The 23237-nt window shown below is 45.4% G+C and overlaps 1 protein-coding gene across 1 annotated transcript in view; it reads right to left on the bottom strand.

Annotated features, from left to right (window-relative positions):
• LOC311111263 (cytoskeleton-associated protein 5-like) overlaps positions 1-15318 on the bottom strand; it is a gene marked incomplete at its 3' end in the record, with an annotated part of 68493 nt that extends 53175 nt beyond the window's left edge. The window contains exons 1-10 of the mRNA XM_084153977.1: positions 15265-15318; positions 12360-12463; positions 11982-12172; positions 11244-11450; positions 10839-11010; positions 9815-10057; positions 2548-2661; positions 2349-2453; positions 2113-2202; positions 1297-1461 (exon numbers count right to left, since the gene is read on the bottom strand). Of these exons, the coding sequence (XP_084010103.1) occupies positions 1297-1461; positions 2113-2202; positions 2349-2453; positions 2548-2661; positions 9815-10057; positions 10839-11010; positions 11244-11450; positions 11982-12172; positions 12360-12416 (1344 nt within the window). The 5' untranslated portion in view covers positions 12417-12463; positions 15265-15318. The remainder of the gene's footprint in view (positions 1-1296; positions 1462-2112; positions 2203-2348; positions 2454-2547; positions 2662-9814; positions 10058-10838; positions 11011-11243; positions 11451-11981; positions 12173-12359; positions 12464-15264) is intronic.
• Between the last annotated feature and the right edge of the window lie 7919 nt (positions 15319-23237).

Raw genomic sequence — 23237 nt, 5'->3', positions numbered from 1 at the left:
TGGGGATTTATAGAAATAAGTGTAAAATAAGTATTTTACCATATACCGGTATTGATGCACTGACTGGTTTGGGTTTTTACTTTACCTTCTATAACGGTATTTGAATGATTGGTTTGTTAAAATGGGATACGCCGTGTGTAACGTCCATTTTTATAGTTTACTTCACTACTCGAGTCATCTCTCTCTCTCCGCTCCCACCATGCCGCTTTCCACACAGACCTAGCCCCGCCCCATCACTCAAGGAGCGCATTTGTTGTTCCTCAACAACGAGACACTTGTGTTCAGTCTGCATGGTCAATGAAGCACATGCAACAATGTTGATGACAATGATGCTTTATTCACTTTGCTTCTTAATATAAATCCACTAGCGTTCTATAATTACACTATTAGTTTGTGTTTCTTACATCTGCAAACAGCTAGTATGTCTTTTCTTAGCAAGTTGGACCTAAATTGTGTTAGCCACTAATGCTAATTGCTAGCTAGCTAATAAACGTACTGAGTCTGAGCAAACGTAATTAGCTATACAGCCTGATAATACCAGTGATGGTGTAGACCTAAATCTGCATGTTTGTGCAACAGTATCTTCTAAATCAAAGAGGAATACGCGAAGCATGAATATGTTACCTACATGAAGTAGCTAAGAGAAAACATTGAATGTAGCCAAAGATTATAGGCTCACCTAGGTTTGTACCCTGTCACAATAACTCCTCCATGGCATTTTCATTCATTGTCATGTCAAACACTGTATTCAAAGTAATAATCATTCCATTTCCATGATTCCAACAATTCACCCAAGTGTTTCTAAAAATAAGGCCTATATTGTTTGCCCATATCATGCAGTCCTACGTGGCAGTGTGGAAATCATCTCAAATGAGTGCAGGAAATGCAGAAATTGATAAATTATTTTTGGTTGGAGTTTAATTGAACAGTATAAAACAATCACAATGTAGAAAGACCCATTGAAACCACTTAGAATGTATGCGTTGCCACCCTAGGGTCACAAACTACTCAAAGCAAATTTAGAACTTGTATTATTCAAAAACATCAAATACCTTAAAAAAAAAAATATATATATATATATATATATATATATATAGAGATATGATATTTGGGCCATATTGCCCAGCCCTATGTTGGGTTGTATAATACTTCACCCGACCAACCAATAACCTCAATATTCCTTTATTTTGTGAACATTTGTCAAGTTTAACTCTGATCATTGCATGTTCACATAATATTTTCCCCCAGTGGACATGTACAGTTAGAAGCATATAGGATGGTTGAGATCAGACCAACCTTGATCAGGGCAGCACAGAGGGGTTTGAGCAGGCTCTTGGGCAGGGTGGAGGGGGTCGAGAGACGGATACTCCTGGCCAGGAACAGAGAGGCCTGCTGCTTGATGGACGGGTTCTTGTTGTCCATCACGGCCAGCATGTCCTCGCTCAGGTTCTGGAGAGTGGTCTGGGGGGGGGGGGGGGGGGGGAGAACAAACCAGGCCATTACCCTGTTTTTCTATTTGACTTTTTTGTTGATGTTACCATTCAACAATGTGTTGTGGATAAAGTGATATGAAAGATATGCTGGCTTGTTTGTCATCTTGGAAATCACACAAATTACCCTTGGCCAACTTCAGACCCATGCAAAAAGCAAATATCTTCACTCTTACCACTGTCCATCAATCAAGGGTGGATTTGCTACTCTAATGGAGTCTTGAATTACGTTTGACTAATTAAACATCTATCCACATTAAAAAGCTGTAGTAAATTCTAAGTGAAGGAAATGCAGTAATATGTGTACATGCCCACAGATAATCACATGCATTGACCATCTAGACTAGCATACATCTGCTTCTCAAATGGCAACTATAGAAAGGAAACAGGAACTATTGATTAGCACAAGGCCTATACAAAGGACTGGAGAGAGCTGCTAAATAAAACAGATATTTCACCTTATTAACAGTAAATTATACATTGTGTTGAGATCCACGGCCAAAGAGATACTGGTGCAGTTTCTCCAATAACACAGGCTCACACAGTATTGACACAGATTTAAAGTGCATTGCAAGCTATGAGCCAAAAGGATCATCAGTGGGAATAAAATTGGCCTACTCACTGTCAGGAAGACTGCATTGATGGCCTCTTGCAGGGACTGGACCACAGCAGGTTTCTTATCCTTAAATTTGTCCAAAATAGTTGGGACCACCTTGAGGAAAATAAACAATTTAAATAACCAAATCAGTCAAAATTGGAGATTAGCAAACAGTTTCCATTGTAGAAGAGTCTTGCACAGTAAAGCAATAATCTTAAGTATCTCTAGTTTCTCAGTCACCGTCTAAAGGGAGAATTTACCTGGCAGGCATACGTCCCAAACTTCTTCCTGAGACCAGAGGCCAATCCAGCCAGGCATTTTGCAGCTAGAGACACCAGCACGACATTGGTGTCTTTACCAATTACCTACAATAGGCAAACAGAGTTTAAGTGGCTATTCAGTGCACTGTACACATACTGTACCCTTCACTCACTCAGAGTTAACCAAAGAGTTGCCTACCCTTTTGAGTGCTCGAACCACATCTCCATAGTCTCCATTATCCAGTTTGGGGTGTTTAACCAGCATCTCCAAGGCCTCCAGGGCCTCTTTCCTCTCCTGCCATTTCTTTGCCTCCTGCAGTGACAGAGAGAGGGAGGCTCAGCCACAGGCCCAATACACAACAATGACAAATAGAGTATCGGCTCTATAGCTTTAGTTTATTGTGTAAGCTCTTAGCAGGAAAGATTAGATTTTATGAAGACAAGCAAGACAGATTTCAGACACTGCCTACTACAACTAAATGACATACTGTGTACTACTAAATATTACTAAAATGTACTGTTTAGTAAACATTTATGCAGTAAGCAACAAATAACATACTAGGCTCACCCATACTGCGAATTTGTCATCTAACGCGCATTTGCGTGTCTCGCCATTCATTCATTAATTATGATACAGCCCGTCCCCTTATCTGATTATCAGCGGTTGTCAAAAGAAGATTCTGTTCCTCAATAGCATGCAGTGAATTCATACTAGATGAAAAGCCCAAATGCGTATGACATCCTGGCAATATTTGGAAATGGCCACGGGATGGCTTTTCAAATATCGTCAAAACTATTTAAAGTTTTTCAACTAAAAAGTTATATTTGTACCTACATTAAGTAAATACCTGCAGTCAACTTGTGCAATATGTTAGGAGATAAAGCAGATCGCGTTCATTATTTCACCAGTCACATTACGAAGCTTACAATCACACGTCTGTTTGTAAATAGCACAATGGGAGAAAGCAGGAGCAGGTGAGTCCAGCTGTGTATGGACCGGGGTCGCGTTTTATATTGAAAGCCAACAGTGTTTCTTGCTTCAATAGTGATCAGGGACGTGCAACTATAGTTTTCGTTCACAGAAAATATATTAGCGCAACACATTCGGCAGAAAATAGCTTCATTTTTCATCAGATGACAACTATTTGGCCGGCAGCCACCAGTAAATGAGCTTACAATGAAAAAGCAAGGTATTTTTTGGCAAAAACGATGCATGGCCAACATATTTCTGATGTTTATCATAGAAATAATTTAGTCAGCTACATTTCCTAATGTTTTGCTTAAAGTTAATCTAGCATTGTACCAGAGAAAAGTAGGCTGGCTACATGGAGAAAAGTACCAGAGAAAAGTAGACTGGCTACATGGAGAAAAGTACCAGAGAAAAGTAGGCTGGCTACATGGAGAAAAGTACCAGAGAAAAGTAGGCTGGCTACATGGAGAAAAGTACCAGAGAAAAGTAGGCTGGCTACATGGAGAAAAGTACCAGAGAAAAGTAGGCTGGCTACATGGAGAAAAGTACCAGAGAAAAGTAGGCTGGCTACATGGAGAAAAGTACGCTGGCTACATGGAGAAAAGTACCAGAGAAAAGTAGGCTGGCTACATGGAGAAAAGTACCAGAGAAAAGTAGGCTGGCTACATGGAGAAAAGTACCAGAGATAAGTAGGCTGGCTACATGGAGAAAAGTACCAGAGAAAAGTAGCTCCACATCAGTCAGAGTCTGTCTGCTGATAGAACGCCTGTTCGTGAATTGTTATGAGTGGAAAAGTGCAACTGAAACAAAACAAAAAAAATTATGCCAAGCAGATATTACAATAAGAAGCATTTTAGATCAGAGTTTACAAAACGCAGCAAGATATGAGTTTTAGATATTTTTCCTGCAAGAAACGCAGAATAACACGACCCAAGTTTAACTTGCTAGTTATCCAATTAAGTGGCTGAATTAATAAGGTGACGGCATCATATTGCGTTGGCTTTCTGCCGCGTTTGAGAGGTCAAAGCCCTGTAGATGAGTTATCTGTATCTTGATTTCCTTGCGTTTTTTCTCCTCTCCATTCTCAGCCCGTCTGCTCCTCCGCAATCATCTTCGATCAGAGCAAGCAGGCCCGTTACCCTATCGACTCAAGACTCCACAAACACAGCGTGTACACGAGGTGGTCACGTGACCTACAAACGCAATGGTCAGAAGACTCAAGCTCCTGCCGACAATTCCACATTTTCTTCAGGTTATCTACTTTCTTGTTTAAACGTCTGTGGAAAATGTCTGGGTTCAAGAAAAATACATGTTTGCCCATCAAAATGGCAACTAAACGCCAGAAAACCAAAGTTACTGCTGATGCTAGCGACGCCATTTCGCTAACTTTAGCTGAACAACTAGACCGGGTGGAGGCGGTGGTTACACGTGCTGTTGGTGCAGCAATTCAAGGAGTGAGGGAACAAGTTTCTACCTTGCAAGATAAGTCGGACACCCACATGGGATCAGTTTGAGCGCTAATAGAAAAGGTGGATCGCATTCAGACTGAAGCAAGGGGCCGAAAAAGGGATGTGAACCTCTGCACTTTGGAACTTGAGAAGATGCAGTTACTTTCAACGGTGAGCAGCTCTCCTTTACCTAGGCAAAATAATTTCTGAGAAGTCTCCCCAGCGACAGGCCTACACCCCCCCCCCAAACTTTATATAGAGGGGCTATCAGTCTTTCACACTGTGGTAAAATAAGCCAGTTTGTTATTTAGAATTATTTATGTTTTTAGAGGGAGAGAAACCAAAAGCCCACGTGCCTATTTTTCAAAAATCAGTCTTTAATTCCCCCATTGTATTTACCTAAGTTCTCTCTGAACTCCAGGACCACCGCCAGCTATATACATTTTTTGCCTGATGCAGGACTCTAGTGCCAGAGGAGAGAGACTCAAGGACAGAAAACTATTCCATTAATATTAAAAAGACAGTCAACTTGTGCCACAGTTTAGATTACCGATAGATCAGCGCTCTAACTCCCTCTGGTGATAGTGTGGTGCAATGACAGAGTGACGCAATTTACCACCACCTGCCACCATCTACCACAAACAGACGCAGCATAAGCTCAAAACTTTTAAAGGAAGAACCACTGTATTACGCAGATATTTTCCTCCTATATTCAGTGGCTTCGGAAAGTATTCAGACCCCTTGACTTTTTCAACATTTTGTTACGTTACAGCCTTATTCTAAAATGGATTAAATGAAAAAAACAGCCTCAGCAATCTACACACAAAACCCCACAATGACAGTGAAAACCGGCTTTTAGAAATGTTTACACATTTAAAAATAAAAATAAACAAATGCATACAGTTGAAGTCGGAGGTTTACATACACCTTAGCCAAATACATACTCAGTTTTTCACAATTCCTGACATTTGATCCTAGTAAAAGGTTCCCTGTCTTTAGTTAGGATCACCACTTTATTTTAAGAATGTGAAATGTCAGAATATTAGTAGAGACAATGATTTATTTCAGCTTTTATTTCTTTCATCACATTCCCAGTGGGTCAGAAGTTTACATACACTCAATTAGTATTTGGTAGCATTGCCTTTACATTGTTTAACTTGGGTCAAACATTTTGGGTAGCCATCCACAAGCTTCCCACAATAAGTTAGGTGAATTTTGGCCCATTCCTCCTGACAGAGCTGGTGTAACTGAGTCAGGTTTGTAGGCCTCCTTGCTCGCACACGCTTTTTCAGTTCTGCCCACACATTTTCTATATGATTGATGTCAGGGCTTTGTGATGGCCACTCCAATACCTTGACTTTGTTGTCCTTAAGCCATTTTGCCACAACTTTGGAAGTATGCTTGGGGTCATTGTCCATTTGGAAGACCCATTTGTGACCAAGCTTTAACTTCCTGACTGATGTCTTGAGATGTTGCTTCAATATATCCACATCATTTTCCTTCCTCATGATGCCATCTATTTTGTGAAGTGCACCAGTCCCTCCTGCAGAAAAGCACCCCACAGCACGATGCTGCCACCCCCGTGCTTCACGGTTGGAATGGTGTTCTTCAGCTTGCAAGCTCCCCTTTTTTCTCCAAACATAACAATGGTCATTATGGCCAAACAGTTCTATTTTTGTTTCATCAGACCAGAGGACATTTCTCCAAAAAGTACGATCTTTGTCCCCATGTGCAGTTGCAAACCGTAGTCTGGCTTTTTCATGGCGGTTTTGGAGCAATGGCTTCTTCCTTGCTGAGCAGCCTTTCAGGTTATGTTGATATAGGACTTGTTTTACTGTGGATATAGATACTTTCGTACCCGTTTCCTCCAGCATTTTCACAAGGTCCTTTGCTGTTGTTCTGGGATTGATTTGCACTTTGACAGAACGCGTCTCCTTCCTGAGCGGTATGACGGCTGCGTGGTCCCATGGTGTTTATACTTGCATACTATTGTTTGTACAGATGAACATGGTACCTTCAGGCGTTTGGAAATTGTTCCCAAGGATGAACCAGACTAGTGGAGGTCTACAATTATTTTTCTGAGGTCTTGGATTTCTTTTGATTTTCCCATGATGTCAAGCAACGAGGCACTGAGTTCGAACGTAGGCCTTGAAATACATCCACAGGTACACCTCCAATTGATTCAAATGATGTCAATTAACCTATCAGAAGCTTCTAAAGCCATTACATTTTCTGGAATTTTCCAAGATGTTTAAAAAGGCACAGTCAACTTAGTTTATGTACACTTCTGATGCACTGGAATTGTGATGCAGTGAATTATAAGTGAAGTAATCTGTCTAAACAATTGTTGGAAAAATGACTTGTGTCATGCACAAAGTAGATGTCCTAACCAACTTGCCAAAACTATAGTTCCTTTACAAGAAAGTTGTGGAGTGGTTGAAAAACGAGTTAATGACTCCAACCTAAGTGTATGCAAACTTCCGAATTCAACTGTAAATATTCAGATCCTTTGCTATGAGACACGAAATTGAGCTCAGGTGCATCCTGTTTCCATTGATCATCCTTGAGATGTTTCTACAACTTGATTGGAGTCCACTTGTGGTAAATTCAATTGATTGGGAATGATTTGGAAAGGCACACGCCCGTCTATATAAGGTGCCACAGTTGTCAGAGCAAAACCAAGCCATGAGGTCGAAGGAATTGTCCATAGAGCTCTGAGACAGGATTGTCGAGGCACAGATCTGGGGAAGGGTACCAAAGAATTTCTGCAGCATTGAAGGTCCCCAAGAACACAGTGGCCGCCATCATTCTTAAATGGAAGAAGTTTGGAACCACCAAGACTCTTCCTAGAGCTGGCCGACCGGCCAAACTGAGCAGTCGGGGGAGAAGGTCCTTGGTCAGGGAGGTGACCAAGAACTTGATCGTCACTCTGACAGAGCTCCTCTGTGGAGATGGGAGAACCTTCCAGAAGGACAACCATCTCTGCAGCACTCCACCAATCAGGCCTTTATGGTAGAGTGGCCAGACGGAAGCCACTCCTCAGTAAAAGGCACGACTGCCTGCTTGGAGTTTGCCAAAAGGCACCTAGACTCTCAGACCATGAGAAACAAGATTCTCTGATCTGATGAAAACAAGATTCAACTCTTTGGCCTGAATGCCAAGCATCACGTCTGGAGGAAACCTGGCACCATCCCTACCGTGAAGCACGGTGGTGGCAGCGTAATGCTGCGGGGATGTTTTTCAGCTGCATGGACTGAGAGACTAGTCAGGATCGAGGCAAAGATGAACGGCGCAAAGTACAGAGAGCTCCTTGATGAAAACCTGCTCCAGAGCGCTCAGGACATCAGACTGGGGCAAAGGTTCACCTTCCAACAGGACAACAAACCTAATCACACAGCCATGACAACGCAGGAGTGGCTTCGGGACAAGTCTCTGAATGTCCTTGAGTGGCCCAGCCAGAGCCCGGACTTGAACCCGATCAGAGAACAATGGGAGAAACTCACCAAATACAGGTGTGCCATGCTTGTAGCGTGATACCCAAGAAGACTCGCGGCTGTAATCGCTGCCAAAGGTGCTTCAACAAAGTACTGAGTAAAGGGTCTGAATACTTATGTAAATGTGATATTTCTAAAAACCAGTTTTTGCTTTGTCATTATGGGGTATTATGTGTAGATTGAGGGGAAAACATGTATTTAATAAATTTTAGAATAAGGCTGTAACTTAAACTGTGGAAAAAGTCAAGTGGTCTGAATACTTTCCAAAGGCACTGTATGACAGATATTCAGAATTCAATCTCATCTTTATTATCCACATTTGAAGAATTCAAATTGCTGTCCAGGTAGAAGATAAATTGGACAAAATCAGCATTAACGTTAATGAATGAAGCGGCCAAGAAAGTTTCACTTCCCTCAACAATTCCTATGAAAACACAGTTCACTTATTTGAGTATTAGTATACAAACATCTCTGCATGGACTGGTGAAGTTTAACTATGAGAAAATGTACAACGAGGTTGAATGAGATTTAACCATTTGGGAGAAGTTGACTGCTTCTTTACAAACTAGGGTTGCTTTCATAAAGATGAATGTATGGCCACATATTAGTTTCCTGAGCATGATGATCCCACTCCCTCCACCAGTAGGCTATTGGGAAATGATTGATAAACGTATACGTAAATACCTTTGGAATGGCAAACATCCAAAGATTAGGTTTGAGGTGTTACAACGACAGAAGTGTAATGGTGGCCTTGCATTACCTTTTTTTTTTTTTTACCACCAGTCTTTCCAGTTACGCCCACTTAGAGCATGGTTTGATCAGTCTACATCAGTCTCTTGGAGAACTATTGAGAAATAACTTGTTTCACCTACTAGATTACAGGATGTGCTATTTTCTGGTATATCTAATAAGAAATGCATGCTATATTTTGGTCCTATTATTTCTAATACAACAGAGAATTTTAGGAAGGTTGAGAAGTGAATAGGTGGTAACTGGAAATGTCATCTCCATACACACATATGGCATAACAAGGCTATTACTTCCGGTAATAAACCTTTTGAGTCTAGAGCCTGGTCTGCAAAAGTGGTCAATAATCTAGGGGACATATTCAACTCAAAGGCTCTTCTTAGTTTTCAGGAACTTCATCTTGATTTGCAAGGGTCGTCAATATTTCTATATCTTAGACTACGGTCAGCACTTCGTGCCTATGGGGTCCCATTGGGTACAAGTTTGGGAAGGCACCCGGTGATGGAGTTGATTTTTACATTCAATGTTGTTTATTTTAATTTGAACCCTTTGGGGGGGGGGGGGGGGGTATGTTTGGAATGGGTGGGGAAAAGTGTCATTTTATTTTTATGATTGTATTGCCCTTGTGATCCAATTGTTCACAACAAAAAATAACCACGCAAACCTTGTGTACTAAGCCGATAATACCGTAAATGCTGGGATGAGAGAAGGACGGAATGACAATATGAAAATCTGGATACCGTCCAACTCTAACGCCCATAGGCACCTTGTAATACATCCAACATGTTCAGTAAGGTAGGTGCTTACAATCTTCTCGTAGAAGTCTTTGGGCAGTTTGGAGAGGATCTCCACTGGGTCCAGAAGCTCATAGGGGTCAACCTGAGGAGCAGATTCGTCCTCACAGTCTCCGTCCTCACAGTCTCCGTTAGACCCTGCCTCGGCCTGCTGTTCCTCAAACTTGGCCCTCAGGTCCTGCTGGGAGCGTAGGAAACGACTTTGTCTGGGGGCCGACGACGGCACCTTCACCCACTCCTCCTCCAGCTCCTTCAACTGGGGACATATACAACACAGGCAGAGTGGTGCATGCTTGTTTGCAGAGACATAGTTACAAAAAAGGGCTATTGTATAAAAACACCACCCACAAGAATTATCAAGTTTGTCAAAAGCAAAAGGGCCTTTCACAGGAAAGGAGTCTGAATTCCCCAGCATAGTGAGTAAGAACTCATTAAAAGGTGCAATATGCAAAAATCGGCATTTCCTGGTTGCTAAAATAGTTTGCGACAAAACAAGCAGTCATGGTGTAGAGAATCCTTATACCATCTAAACCACTGTGAAATGTATTTTCCATAACCAAAAATATTGTTTTTTCAGCTGGTGTACAATACCGAAAGTAAGAAGCAAAAACGATACTTAAGAACGGGAAACATAAATAGCGCACAGAACAGATCTATAACTAACATTTCTATGTGAATTTGGTCGGGTCGCCTACAAAGTTACATATTGCAGCTTTAAACAACCCCCCCGGTGCACATTTTGGTTTTTGCCCTAGCACTACACAGCTGATTCAAATAACCAACTCTCCATCAAGCTTTGATTATTTGAATTAGCTGTGTAGTGCTAGGGCAAACATCAAAACATGCACCCAGGAGGGGCCCCAGGACTGAGTTTGGGAAACCCTGCCCTACAGCAAAGATGTCCTGGGAGATTCTATCCAAAATACTGTTCAAAGACATCTTAGAAGACTTTCCAACATACAGCAACAATGCTGGTCCACTATTCGCATTCAGGTAATGATGAAATACCATGTTTTGGATCGACCCTTAACCCTCACCTGTACAGAGTTTATGTTTTGAAGAGGAGGTCTTAGTGAGTCCCTGATCCACCTGTAGACCTCCACAGCCAGCAGTTTGGCCTCATCTCGGACTGCCTTTTCTCTGGACTCAAAGAGCTTTGGCAACACTTTAACTATGGGCTTTAGGGTCACAGTCTTGGATCCAAATTCACTGGGGAGGCAGATAAGCATATGAATTAAGTTTCATTTTTGCGTTACATTTAATCAAAGCAGGTGGTACATACAAGACATGAGCAGGTCTTAATCCCAAAATTGGGCATGTGTGTCGTCTTTGGTAAAAGACCCAACATGTCACATCTCCACAATCATTACCAGTATTTAGTACTTATCTAGGATAAGGGAGAAGGACACTTCCTTCTCTACTGCTCCAGCTCTGTGTCTCACCAGAGTGATCTGCGTATGGTCTCCACACAAGCGACGACTATTTTCGGGTTCTTGTTCTCTAATCCTTTGATGAGCTCCTCCTGTACCGTGTCGCCTTTCTCAATCTCTATGTACATGAGGCAGATGTCTGAGCCCAGCTCTTTGGCCCGCGCCTTAGGCTTGTTGAATACCTTACACACCACGCCTGACACCACCTCACCCACCGTCCTGCAGAGCAACAACAGATAGTAGGTTATAAAACAAAAATAGCTCATCTAATGTTCATTCAAACAGGTGGGATTAAGAATCAATTCTCTTTTGCAAGGACTAGGATCCGGGAGTTCTACCTGACCAAAAGGAAATAATCCAGGCCATAGGTCTAGTTGGTCAGAAGAAACTCCCGGGGCAGTATCCAAAGAGTCTCACAGTAGAACATTTGTCAATTTTACTCCTACTCTTATGGGTAAAAATAAAAGCTATGCATGAAGCCTCTTTAGTCATAGGAGTCCTAGTCGACAGATATTTAGGAGACCTCATGAGCTGTCCTAAACAGTTAGAGTTACCAGCAGATGTCTTGATAATAGAAAAAAGGCAGCGAGTCAGCGGTTCCAGCACCATAGACAGGTCATTTCTTTGGAGTTGTTGAAAGTGGAGTTTTGATATTTATACATGATTAATTCATAATCTAGTCCTACACAATATTTAGTATTCAGCCCATGTCTAACTGTTATATATATTTATATTTTTTCATCCCCTTACCTAAAAGCCACGTGTGCATTCACTACATAAGCCAGAACAGCCTCCAGTCCTTTGAGCTGGGCCACTGCGTTTGAGTCAGTCACAAACTTCTTGATGATTCCCTGGTACTTGGCCCATTCTGGACTCTTATCATCAATCCTCTGGAAGAGCTTCAGGGCCTCCTCATACCCATTCAGCCTGGCCTTCCATATCTGGGACAGCAAGGAGGGACAATGAAGGGGTTAAAAACGGAACAGTGCTAGAGTAACGTTAGCTATATAGCTAATGTTGTTAAATTGCTTTCATGGTGTATTACCCACAACCAACTGAATTCTACCCTTCAACCTGCATCACAAAAAGGGACCATAAAGGAGCCAAAGTATAACAAATGAGAATCACCTTATGTTCACATTTCTGATCGACTGGTAACTTCATCCAGTCACTGTCATCTCCCATGATGATTTGTGTGGATTCACTTCAAAATGATATAGCCAAGCTAGATACTGTTGAAAATGAGAAAACACTGGCACATATTCATTGCAACAACAACAAAAAAAGAATTGTGAGGGTCTTAGCTAGAATAGTTAGCTAGAAATATTCAGTTCTCTGACCTTGCTAGTATGAAGACGTATCAGACTGTTAGCCAGATTCCAACACTGGCCAACAGTTGTACGCAGGGCAAACCAGTTGAGGATTTCTAGTATGTCATCAAAATCAAATCACGTTTTTGGAGTCATTCAGCAGTTAACCAATTAAGTACAACGCCATTGGAAATTAATGTTTAAAGTTGGCTTGGGCGGTATCCAGATTTTCATATCGTCATACCGTCCTTCACGCATCCCAGGATTTACAGTATTACCAGCATATCACACAAGGGGGCACTAAAAACGCAAGAAAAACATATATTACCTCCATTGGGCCTCTATTACCACAATGCAAAAACAATTTGCACAAATAACTAAATCACACACTTAGCCAACTGTTAACAAGCGAAAACAAACTAATTGCAAAGACCGGCAAACCCAGCTCATAACGTTATACAAGCATAACTAGTAGCTACCGAATGTCATTTTCGGGGGGGGGGGGGGGGGGGGTGGACATTTACAAGCGAAAGTGAACAAGATCAATAGTGATGCACGCTTTTCAGCAGCACGGACTGGGAGACTAGTCAGGATCGAGGGAAAGATGAACGGAGCAAAGTACAGAGAGATCCTTGATGAAAACCTTCTCCAGAGAGCTTAGGACCTCTGACTTGGGTGAATGTTCGCCTTCCAACAGGACAACGACCCTAAGAACACAGCCAAGACAACGCAGGAGTGGCTTCTGGACAAGTCTCTGAATGTCCTTGAGTGACCCAGCCAGAGCCCGGACTTTAACCCGATCAAACATCTCTGGAGAGATCTGAAAAATAGTTGTGCAACGACCCGCCCCATCCAACCTGACAGAACTTGAGAGGACCTGCAGAGAACAATGGGAGAAACTCCCCAAATACAGATGTGCCAAGAATGTAGCGTCATACCCAAGAAGACTTGAGTCTGTAATCGCTGCCAAATGTGCTTTAACAAAGTACTAAGGGTCTCAATACTTATGTAAAATGTTATATTTCCATATTTATGTATATTTGCAAAATTTTCTAAAAACTTTATTTTGCTTTGTCATTATGGGGTACTGTGTGTAGATTGATGAGGGGGGTAAAACAATTTAATCAACTTTAGAATAAGTCTGTAACGTAACAAAATGAATGCACTGCATGTTCAGAGTAAATTTAACTCAACATTAATTTCCAATGGCATTGTACTTGATCAGGCAAAAACTGCTGAATTTCAAAAAACGTGCTGCGATTGATTTATTATGATGATATAGCAGAAATCACTAAAACGGGTTTGCCCTGCTTACTAAAAATTGACCCCGGTGGCTGTTAGTAGGCAGGGCAAACCCATGTTGGTGATGGCCAGCAACTTTAAGAGACCTCCCCAAATTACATGCTGACTAGATCGCTCGCATGTTGATTTTGTCCATCCACACCAGGAAACGCAGGTTGTAATATCAAAATGAACTCTGAACCAACTATATTAATTTGGGGACAGGACGATTTAGGAATTTAGCTACCTTACTGTTACTAGGTAAATTGTCCTGGGATATAAACATGGGGTTGTTATTTTACATGAAATGCACAAAGTCCTCTACTCCGACAATTAGTCCACAGATAAAAGAGTAAACAGAGTTCATATCTAGGAATCTCTCCTCCGTCAGGCTTCTTCTTTGGACTTTATATGGCGGTTGGCAACTAACTTTAAGGTGCATTGCCACCACCAACTGGACTGGAGTGTGGAGCTCAGTTCATCTTTCGAAATTCTATTTTAGCAACTGGCTACACAGATGCCAGTTGATGCGCATGAGCAGTGTGGGTGCAATAATTGAATTTTACATTTTTTACTTAACCTTTATTTAACTAGGCAAGTCAGTTAAGAACAAATTCTTATTTACAATGACGGCCTAACCCGGCCAAACCTGGACGACGCTGGGCCAATTGTGCGCTGCCTTACCGGACTCCCAATCACGTGTAAATTTATTTTGCAACGCTCGCGCACTGTGTGGTCAGCACGTTCGGTTTGAGAAAGACAATTATAGCTGCATACCATGCACCTCCAATGTATTGAACCGTTGTAGATTTCCAACCTGTGGGTGGCAGTAATAAGTGACTTGGAGGTCCGAATAGCAATTTTTTCGGTTGCGTGTACATTTTCATTTAGACCTTTTTTGGAAGTAACGTTACATACCTGCCGTAACGAGAGTAAATAAAGATAATTTAAGCGAAACGCCATATTTGGTGAGAAACGAACGTATTGACATTTGTAAGTCGCTCTGGATAAGTGCGTCTGCTAAATGATGTAAATGTAAATTACAACGCTTGCAGAGCTGTCTAATTAACAAAATAAACGGGGGAAAAACATTTTCTAGATTGTCCCAACCACGGTTCGATGACAATAATCCAGATTAGCAAATTCGACTGTTTTCCTGACTTGTTTTAGAGTGCCATTGTTGAGAACTTTAACTAACGGTAACTATGTGCTGTTAACAAACGTAACATTAGCTAATTAACTTAAGTAGCCTATTAACGTTACACAGCAGTAGGGCTAGTCATCTACCTAGCTACTGTTAGCTAACAAACTAGCTTAGGCTAAAGTAGCTAGGTAGATGACTAGCTAACGTATACTAGCGGCTCGACTTTATCAGGCTAGCTAAACGTATAATGAAAAACCAACCTAACTAGGGACATTCATTCAAGCAATGCAAATCTTACCTCACTTGCCTCTGCAATATGTAGCTAGTCGTTTGCGAAATGAAAGGCAAGAAAACAATTATTATTTCTCTGCACCACAGCTGCCCTGGCTGAACACCCACTAGCGCAGAAAAATTATTTCATTTGAAAATGTCAGTTCACGAAGCTTACCCATGGATTGGTTATGAAAGTGGTGGGATGCGCTCGATGATTGGATGATTTAAACGCACTTCCTGTGGGTCTGTGCCACTGGCTCATTAGGCATTTAAGACAGAGAGGAAAAGGCTAAGCGAGACGTATAACTGGGTCCAGAATCTGTCTTCTCCAGCAGGTGGCGTTTAGTTTTTTTTTCGCTCATCAAGCGAGGAGTTTTTGTATAAAGGTCAGAGATTGTCGCATTTGGTAAAACAAATACATTGAATGGCTTGTTTGCTAGGTGTGGCTTATTAATGGATTTAATGGTGCTCCGTGTTCAAAGTTTCAGATATTTTTTTATAACCCAACCCTGATCTGTACTTCTCCACAAATTTGTCCCTGACCTGTTTGGAGAGCTCCTTGGTCTTGGTGGTGCCGCTTGCTTTGTGGTGTTGCAGACTCTGGGGCCTTTCAGAAAAGGTGTATATATACTGAGATCATGTGACAGATCATGTGACACTTAGATTGCACACAGGTGGACTTTATTTAACTAATTATGTGACTTCTGAAGGTAATTGGTTGCACCAGATCTTATTTAGGGGCTTCATAGCAAAGGGGGTGAATACATATGCACGCACCACTTTACCGTTATTTATTTTTTAGAATTTTTTGAAACAAGTAATTTTTTTCATTTCACTTCACCAATATGGACTATTTTGTGTATGTCCATTACATGAAATCCAAATAAAAATCAATTTAAATTACAGGTTTGTAATGCAACAAAATAGGAAAAACGCCAAGGGGGAAGAATACTTTTCCAAGGCACTGTATAAGCTAAACAGACTGGTAGCCAGGAATACAAAAGTGGAATTAAACACATTAAAAGAATGCTTGGAAGCTGAAGTGCTGGAAACCTTTCCAGGATTTCAGTAGTCTGGGCATCCACCATGAACTTTCTCCTGTAAAATCTCATCCTGTTCATTTCTTCCTGTAAAGGTTTCACATCTGGGCACACCTAGGCATCTCTGTGGAGATTTGTTGAAGATGAGCCTGGATGCTCCTCCCATCCTCCCCACAGTTTATGTCCTCTTCTGCCTATAATGCATTCAACAAAATGACACTAGCAAGCGTGTTTGTCAGCACAGTGCCAATGACAGCACACCACCAAGATTAGGCACTAAGTCAAGGGACATGGGGCTGGGGAAATGTAACAATTTTCAAATGCATAAACACTTATGGATGCAAGGACAGATGGTCCATGACGCTTGTATGTGTTTCAAATAGATTTCAAATAAAATTAAAATTAAAATGTATTTGCCACATGCGCCGAATACAACAGGTGTAGACCTTACAGTGAAATGCTTACTTACAAGCCCTTAACCAACAATACAGTTTTTAAGAAAAAATAAATAAATGCAAATAGTCCGGGTAGCCATAGCCATGATTAGCTGTTCAGGAGTCTTATGGCTTGAGGGTAGAAGCTGTTAAGCGTATAGCCTGCTAGTGTCACGGATTCTGCCGAGGCTGCTCCTCCTCCTTGCTCGGGCAGGCTTCGGCGTTCGTCGTCCCCGGAGTACTAGCTACTGCCGATCGATGTTTTCGGTGTTTGTCTTGTGTTGTCTAGTTAGTACACCTGTTGCATATTAGTGTTGATTGTTTAGCATATAAGTTCCCTTGTTTTACGTTTGGGCTTTGTGTGTTATTGTTCATTGTCTTGTTGATGTTCGGCCTAGCTACTACTTCGGATTACGCATATGGTGTTTTTCCCTCCAGTGTTGGAGACGTTTGTTTTGTGCGTAACACTCAGTAAAGTAGTCAACCTGATTCTCTGTGTCCTGCGTCTGACTTCACTCGCCATGTACACATCACCTCCTGACAGAATAACACACCACCATGGAGTCAGCAGGACCAGCGGTACCAATGGAGTCTTTAGAGGAGCGCGTCATCAGCCAAGACGCCATGATCCGAAGACTCGGCAACGCCATGCAGAATGTGATGGACACTTTGAGCCGATGGGAAAGAGGAGGTTTGCCCACACCTCCTCCTACAATACCACCACCATCGGTCAGACCCATCGTTCCATCTCCGGAGTCCAGTGGGATTCGGCTCTCGCTCCCGAGGGCTTATGATGGCACCGCAGCCGGGTGTCAGGTTTTGCTACTTCAAGTAGAACTCTACCTGGCAGCCATTCACCCGGCGCCCTCGGGATACGAGAGCGTTTCCGCCCTTATCTCCTGTCTATCCAGCAAGGCATTGGAGTGGGCCAATGCCGAATGGAGGGGAATAGACGCCGCCACCATCAGTTATGCGGAGTTCTCCCGCCGCTTCAGGGCGGTTTTCGATCATCCCCCAGAGGGGAAAGCGGCGGGGGAGCGTCTGTTCCACCTCCGACAGGGGAAGAGGAGCGCGCAAGATTTCGCCCTGGATTTCCGGACTCTGGCGGCCAATGCGGGATGGAATGAGAGGGCCCTCATCGACCACTATAGGTGCAGCCTACGGGAGGACGTTCGCCGAGAGTTGGCCTGCAGGGACACCAACTTGAGCTTCGATCAGTTGGTGGACATGTCGATCCATCTGGATACCCTGCTGGCTACCCGCGGACGTCCGGAGTTGGGGCCGTCCATTCCATCCCCCAGCACCTCCGAGCCGAGCCCTATGGAGCTCGGGGGTGCTGGTGCTAGAGAGAGGAGGAGAGAGACCCGGAGAGAGGCCGTCCCCTGCACCAACTGTGGCCGTAGAGGACACACTGCGGTTCGGTGCTGGGGAGGGTCTCCTAGGAATCGAGGCAGCAGGTCACGCACTGATGAGTCATTCCAGGTGAGTCAGCGCCCAACTCACCCAGAGCTCTCTGTTGTCCACTTGTGTATCCAAGTAGAATTTCCCCAGGTCTCATCTCATTCCCAACATAAGGTGCTAGTCGATTCAGGCGCAGCTGGGAATTTTATTGATCGCAATTTCTGTTATAAATTGTCATGAGCCCTCTCACTCCACCGGGTTACCACCTTAATTTGTTTCCACTATCTTCCACTTTGCTCACCACTCTCTCTCTACTCAGCCTAACTAGCTCCACCTGTCCCTGCTCTGCTCGGCTCTAATTACTCTGCCAGCTGCGCTGCATTACCCACTACCTCTCCCAGTATTTAAAGTCCTGTCTTTCAGCTCTCCTTTGTCAGATCGTCTGCAAAGCTCACACCCGGAACCTGTTTGCTCGCGCTTCTGGCTCACCCTTGTTTTGTGACCCCGGACCTGCCTGATTCTTGGATACTCTTCTGCCCCAGGAAAACCAGACCTGCTTTCTGCCATTACGACTCCTGACTACTCTTCGACCCCGGTAACTCTGACCAGCCTTCTGCCTTGCTACAACGTGTTTGGATTTCCCTTGAACTGTACTTCTGCCTTGTTTCATCCGCCCCGTTGTGTCTGTGTTTCCTCCCCCCCAGGACTTCTGGACCACCAACCACCGGCGTCATCGGACGCATCGCTGCCACTGGGGGGGGGCACAGACCCAGCACATTGGACGGAATAACCCCTGGAGCCTTCACTCACTCCCTACTTCCCTTTTCCCTTAAGTTTAATAAACTTTCTGGTGTGACGCAATTGTGGTCCTCTTGTCGTCTGTCTGAACCGTGACAGTACGATCTGACCATTATGGACTCAGCGCACACTTCCCCCGACATGGAAACCGAAGAACCTGAGCAACCCACCGCCATGCTACGCCTGGAACACACTGAGAGAGAGCTAGGCCGCATGAGCGGCGACATCACCTCTCTGCTTCAGGTCGGCCACCAACAGCATCAGCAGTTCCAGCAGCACCAGCAGCAGTCCCAGCAGCAGCAACAACAACTCGCCATGATCATCCAACTCCTCACCAACCTTACCCCAGCCAGTCTGCCCACCAGCCCTGCCTCCGAGTTACCTGCCCCGGTCATTGCAGCCGCTGCCCCGGAACCCAAGATTGGAAACCCCGAGCGGTTCAACGGCGATTCTACCCAGGTCCGGCCATTCCTGACTAGCTGCCGACTTCAGTTCTCCTTGCAGCCAAGGACCTTCGCCACGGAGGGGGCTAAGGTCGGGTATGCCATCACTCACCTGACGGGCCGAGCTCGACTCTGGGGAACAGCAGAGTTCGAACGTCAAACCCCCGCATGTGCAACCTTCGACCTGTTTGCTGAGGAGATGCTGAAGGTGTTTGACCTGGATTCACCAACCGCAGAGGCGTCTCGTGAACTGTTCAGTATTCGACAAGGCAGACGTACAGTCGCAGACCATTCCATCGACTTCCGAACCCTGGCAAGACGAAGTTCTTGGAACACACCATCGTTGGTGGACGCGTTCTTCCATAGCTTGGCTGACTATATCAAGGACGAGTTGGTCTCCCATGAACTGCCTTCCACTCTTGATGAAGCCATCGCACTGACTGTCCGGATCGACAGAAGGATACAGACCCGTCGTCGTGAGAGGGGGCGCCAAGGTCCACCAACTACCGGCATTCGGAGAGATCCGACTGGGCTCCTGTCAGCTACTGCCACTCACCCAAGTCAGCTTGATCAGTCTGAGCCTATGGAGATTGGGCGAGCCTCTCTCACTCCTGCAGAGCGCCAGCGCCGCTTCACCTCAAACCTCTGCCTCTATTGTGGAGGTGATGGACATCGTGTGGTTACCTGCCCTTTAAAAGCCGAAGCTCACCGGGCATAGGGGGAGTCCGGTTGAGCTCAATGACCATCCAGTCCTCCGACCGCAAACCCCTGCTGCAAGTTCACCTCCGCCTCTCTGACTCAACTCACACCCTGGCTGCTCTGGTGGATTCTGGCGCCGAAGCCAACATAATGGACATCAAGCTGGCACGCCAACTGGGACTGGAGAACCTCCGTTTGACACCTCCTATTCCTGCCCGGGCACTGGACGGACACTTACTCGGATCGGTCACTCATGTCACGGCCCCGGTCTTGATGGGTCTGTCCGGAAACCATCAAGAAACTATCCAGTTTCACCTGCTCCCCTCTCCAGGCCAACCCCTCATCCTGGGTTACCCATGGCTCCGCCGGCACAACCCTCAGCTCGACTGGGTGACCGGGGTGATCAGGGAGTGGGGAGAGGACTGCCACCGAACCTGCCTGCTTGCTGCCGCACTACCCCCTCGGCCAGTACCTACTAACTCCGCTCCTGACCTCTCCCATGTCCCAGAATGCTACCATGGTCTCAGAGAAGTGTTTAACAAAGCAAGAGCCACATCTCTGCCCCCTCACCGACCGTACGACTGTGCCATCGACCTCCTCCCTGGAACAGCCCCTCCAAGGGGCCGTCTTTATTCGTTGTCTGCTCCTGAAAGAAAGTCCATGGAGGATTACATCAATGACTCTCTGTCCACAGGATTGATCCGTTCATCTTCATCTCCGGCTGGTGCTGGCTTCTTCTTTGTGGGGAAGAGGGACGGATCTCTTCGCCCCTGCATCGACTACAGGGGACTCAACGACATCACAGTGAAAAACCGTTACCCTCTCCCTCTGCTCACCTCTGCTTTTGAGTTGCTCCAGGGAGCCACTGTTTTTACCAAGTTGGATCTCAGAAACGCTTACCACCTAGTGCGGATCCGGGAGGGAGATGAATGGAAGACCGCATTCAATACACCAACAGGCCACTACGAGTATCTGGTTATGCCTTTTGGCCTCACCAATGCTCCTGCTGTGTTCCAGGCTCTAGTGAATGATGTACTGCGGGACATGTTAAACAAGTTTGTCTTCGTTTACCTGGATGACATCTTAATCTACTCCAGAAACCTGTCTGAACACACCCGCCATGTCCAGCAAGTCCTTCATCGTCTTCTGGAGAATTCCCTCTACGCCAAGGCAGAGAAATGTGAGTTTCACGTCAAGACAGTGGCCTTCCTGGGGTACATAGTGGCAGAGGGAAGTATCCAAATGGATCCTGCCAAAGTATCAGCAGTCACTTCATGGCCAGTTCCGGAGAACAGAAAGAAGCTGCAACAGTTTCTGGGGTTTGCTAACTTCTATAGAAAGTTTATCCGGAACTACAGTACCGTTGCTGCCCCTCTCACTGCTCTAACCAGCACCAAGCAACCCTTCACCTGGACCCCAGCAGCCGACAAGGCCTTCAGTACCCTCAAGGTAAGGTTCACCTCCGCTCCCATCCTCCAGATGCCTGATGTGGACCGGCAATTCATTGTGGAGGTGGACGCCTCGGATGTGGGAGTTGGTGCTGTGATTTCTCAGTGGGCTGCGGAGGATAGGAAGCTCCATCCCTGTGCCTTTTTCTCACGTCGGTTGTCCCCCTCTGAGTGCAATTACGACATAGGGAACCGAGAGCTGCTGGCTGTGAAGCTTGCCTTGGAGGAGTGGCGTCACTGGCTGGAGGGGTCCACCATTCCATTTCTCGTTTGGACCGATCATAAGAACTTGGAGTACATCCGCACGGCCAAACGGTTGAACTCCAGGCAGTCCCGCTGGGCCCTGTTCTTCACCAGGTTTAATTTCACTCTGTCATACCGGCCTGGATCACGCAACACCAAGCCAGACGCCCTCTCCCGTCAATTCCAGAAGGATGACAACCCCTCCAAGGATCCTGTGTCGATTCTGCCAAGTCCCTGCATCGTAGCAGCTCTGACCTGGGCTGTTGAGGAACAGGTGCTGGAAGCTCTCCGTAACCAGCCCGGTCCCAGCACTTGCCCAGCTGACCGCCTTTTTGTCCCCGAAAACCTGAGGTCCCAGGTCGTTCAGTGGGGACATGACTCCCGCCTAGCTTGTCACCCTGGCTCCACCCGCACTTACAACCTGCTCGCCCAGAGGTTCTGGTGGCCCTCTCTGAGAAAGGATGTACGGGAATTCGTCCAAGCCTGCCCCATCTGCAACCAACACAAGTCGTCCTGCCAGCCCCCAGCCGGATTGCTGCAGCCCCTGCCTGTGCCCAGACGTCCCTGGTCTCACATCGCCCTTGACTTTGTCACGGGGCTGCCCCCTTCAAGTGGCATGACCGTCATTCTCACCATAGTTGACCGATTCAGCAAGATGGCACACTTCATTCCCCTCCCCAAGCTCCCAACCGCCAAGGAGACCGCCCAGGTGGTCCTGGAACACGTCTTCCGGATCCACGGACTGCCAAAGGATGTAGTTTCTGACCGTGGTCCACAATTCTCCTCCGCTTTTTGGAAGGAGTTCTGTCACCTGCTGGGAGCCACAGTCAGTCTGACTTCCGGATTCCATCCCCAATCCAATGGGCAGTCAGAGCGGGCAAATCAGGAGCTCGAGAAGGCACTGCGATGCATGACTTCACGCAACCCCCACTCCTGGTCGCAGCAATTGACATGGGTGGAGTACGCACACAATTCTCTGACCTGCTCTGCCATCGGTATGTCCCCTTTCCAATGTGTTTATGGTTACCAGCCTCCTCTATTTGCCAGCCAGGAAGGGGAGGTTACTTGCCCATCTGCACTTGCTTTTGCCCGTCGATGTCGCCGCACCTGGTCACAAGCCCGAGCCACACTTCTCAGATCCGTTGCCAGCTACACTACCGGGGCCAACCGTCGGAGAATCCCTGCTCCCACCTACCATGTTGGTCAAAGGGTGTGGTTGTCGTCAAGGAACCTGCCACTCAGGGTGGAGTCGCAAAAGCTGGCACCTCGGTTCATTGGCCCATTCCCTATCATAAGAGTGATTAGCCCAACTGCTGTCCGGCTCCAACTGCCTAATTCCATGAGGGTGCACCCCACTTTCCATGTGTCTAAGATTAAGCCCATTCATGAGAGTCCGCTGGTCCCTGCTGCGCCTTGTCCTCCTCCTCCACAGCTCGTCGATGGTGGTCTGGTTTACACCGTCCGCCGCCTGCTTCGGTCCAGACGGAGGGGT

This window comes from Coregonus lavaretus, assembly GCF_964263955.1.
Source record: "Coregonus lavaretus genome assembly, chromosome: 37".
NCBI lineage: Eukaryota > Metazoa > Chordata > Actinopteri > Salmoniformes > Salmonidae > Coregonus > Coregonus lavaretus.
This window is presented reverse-complemented; position numbering and strand designations above follow the sequence as displayed.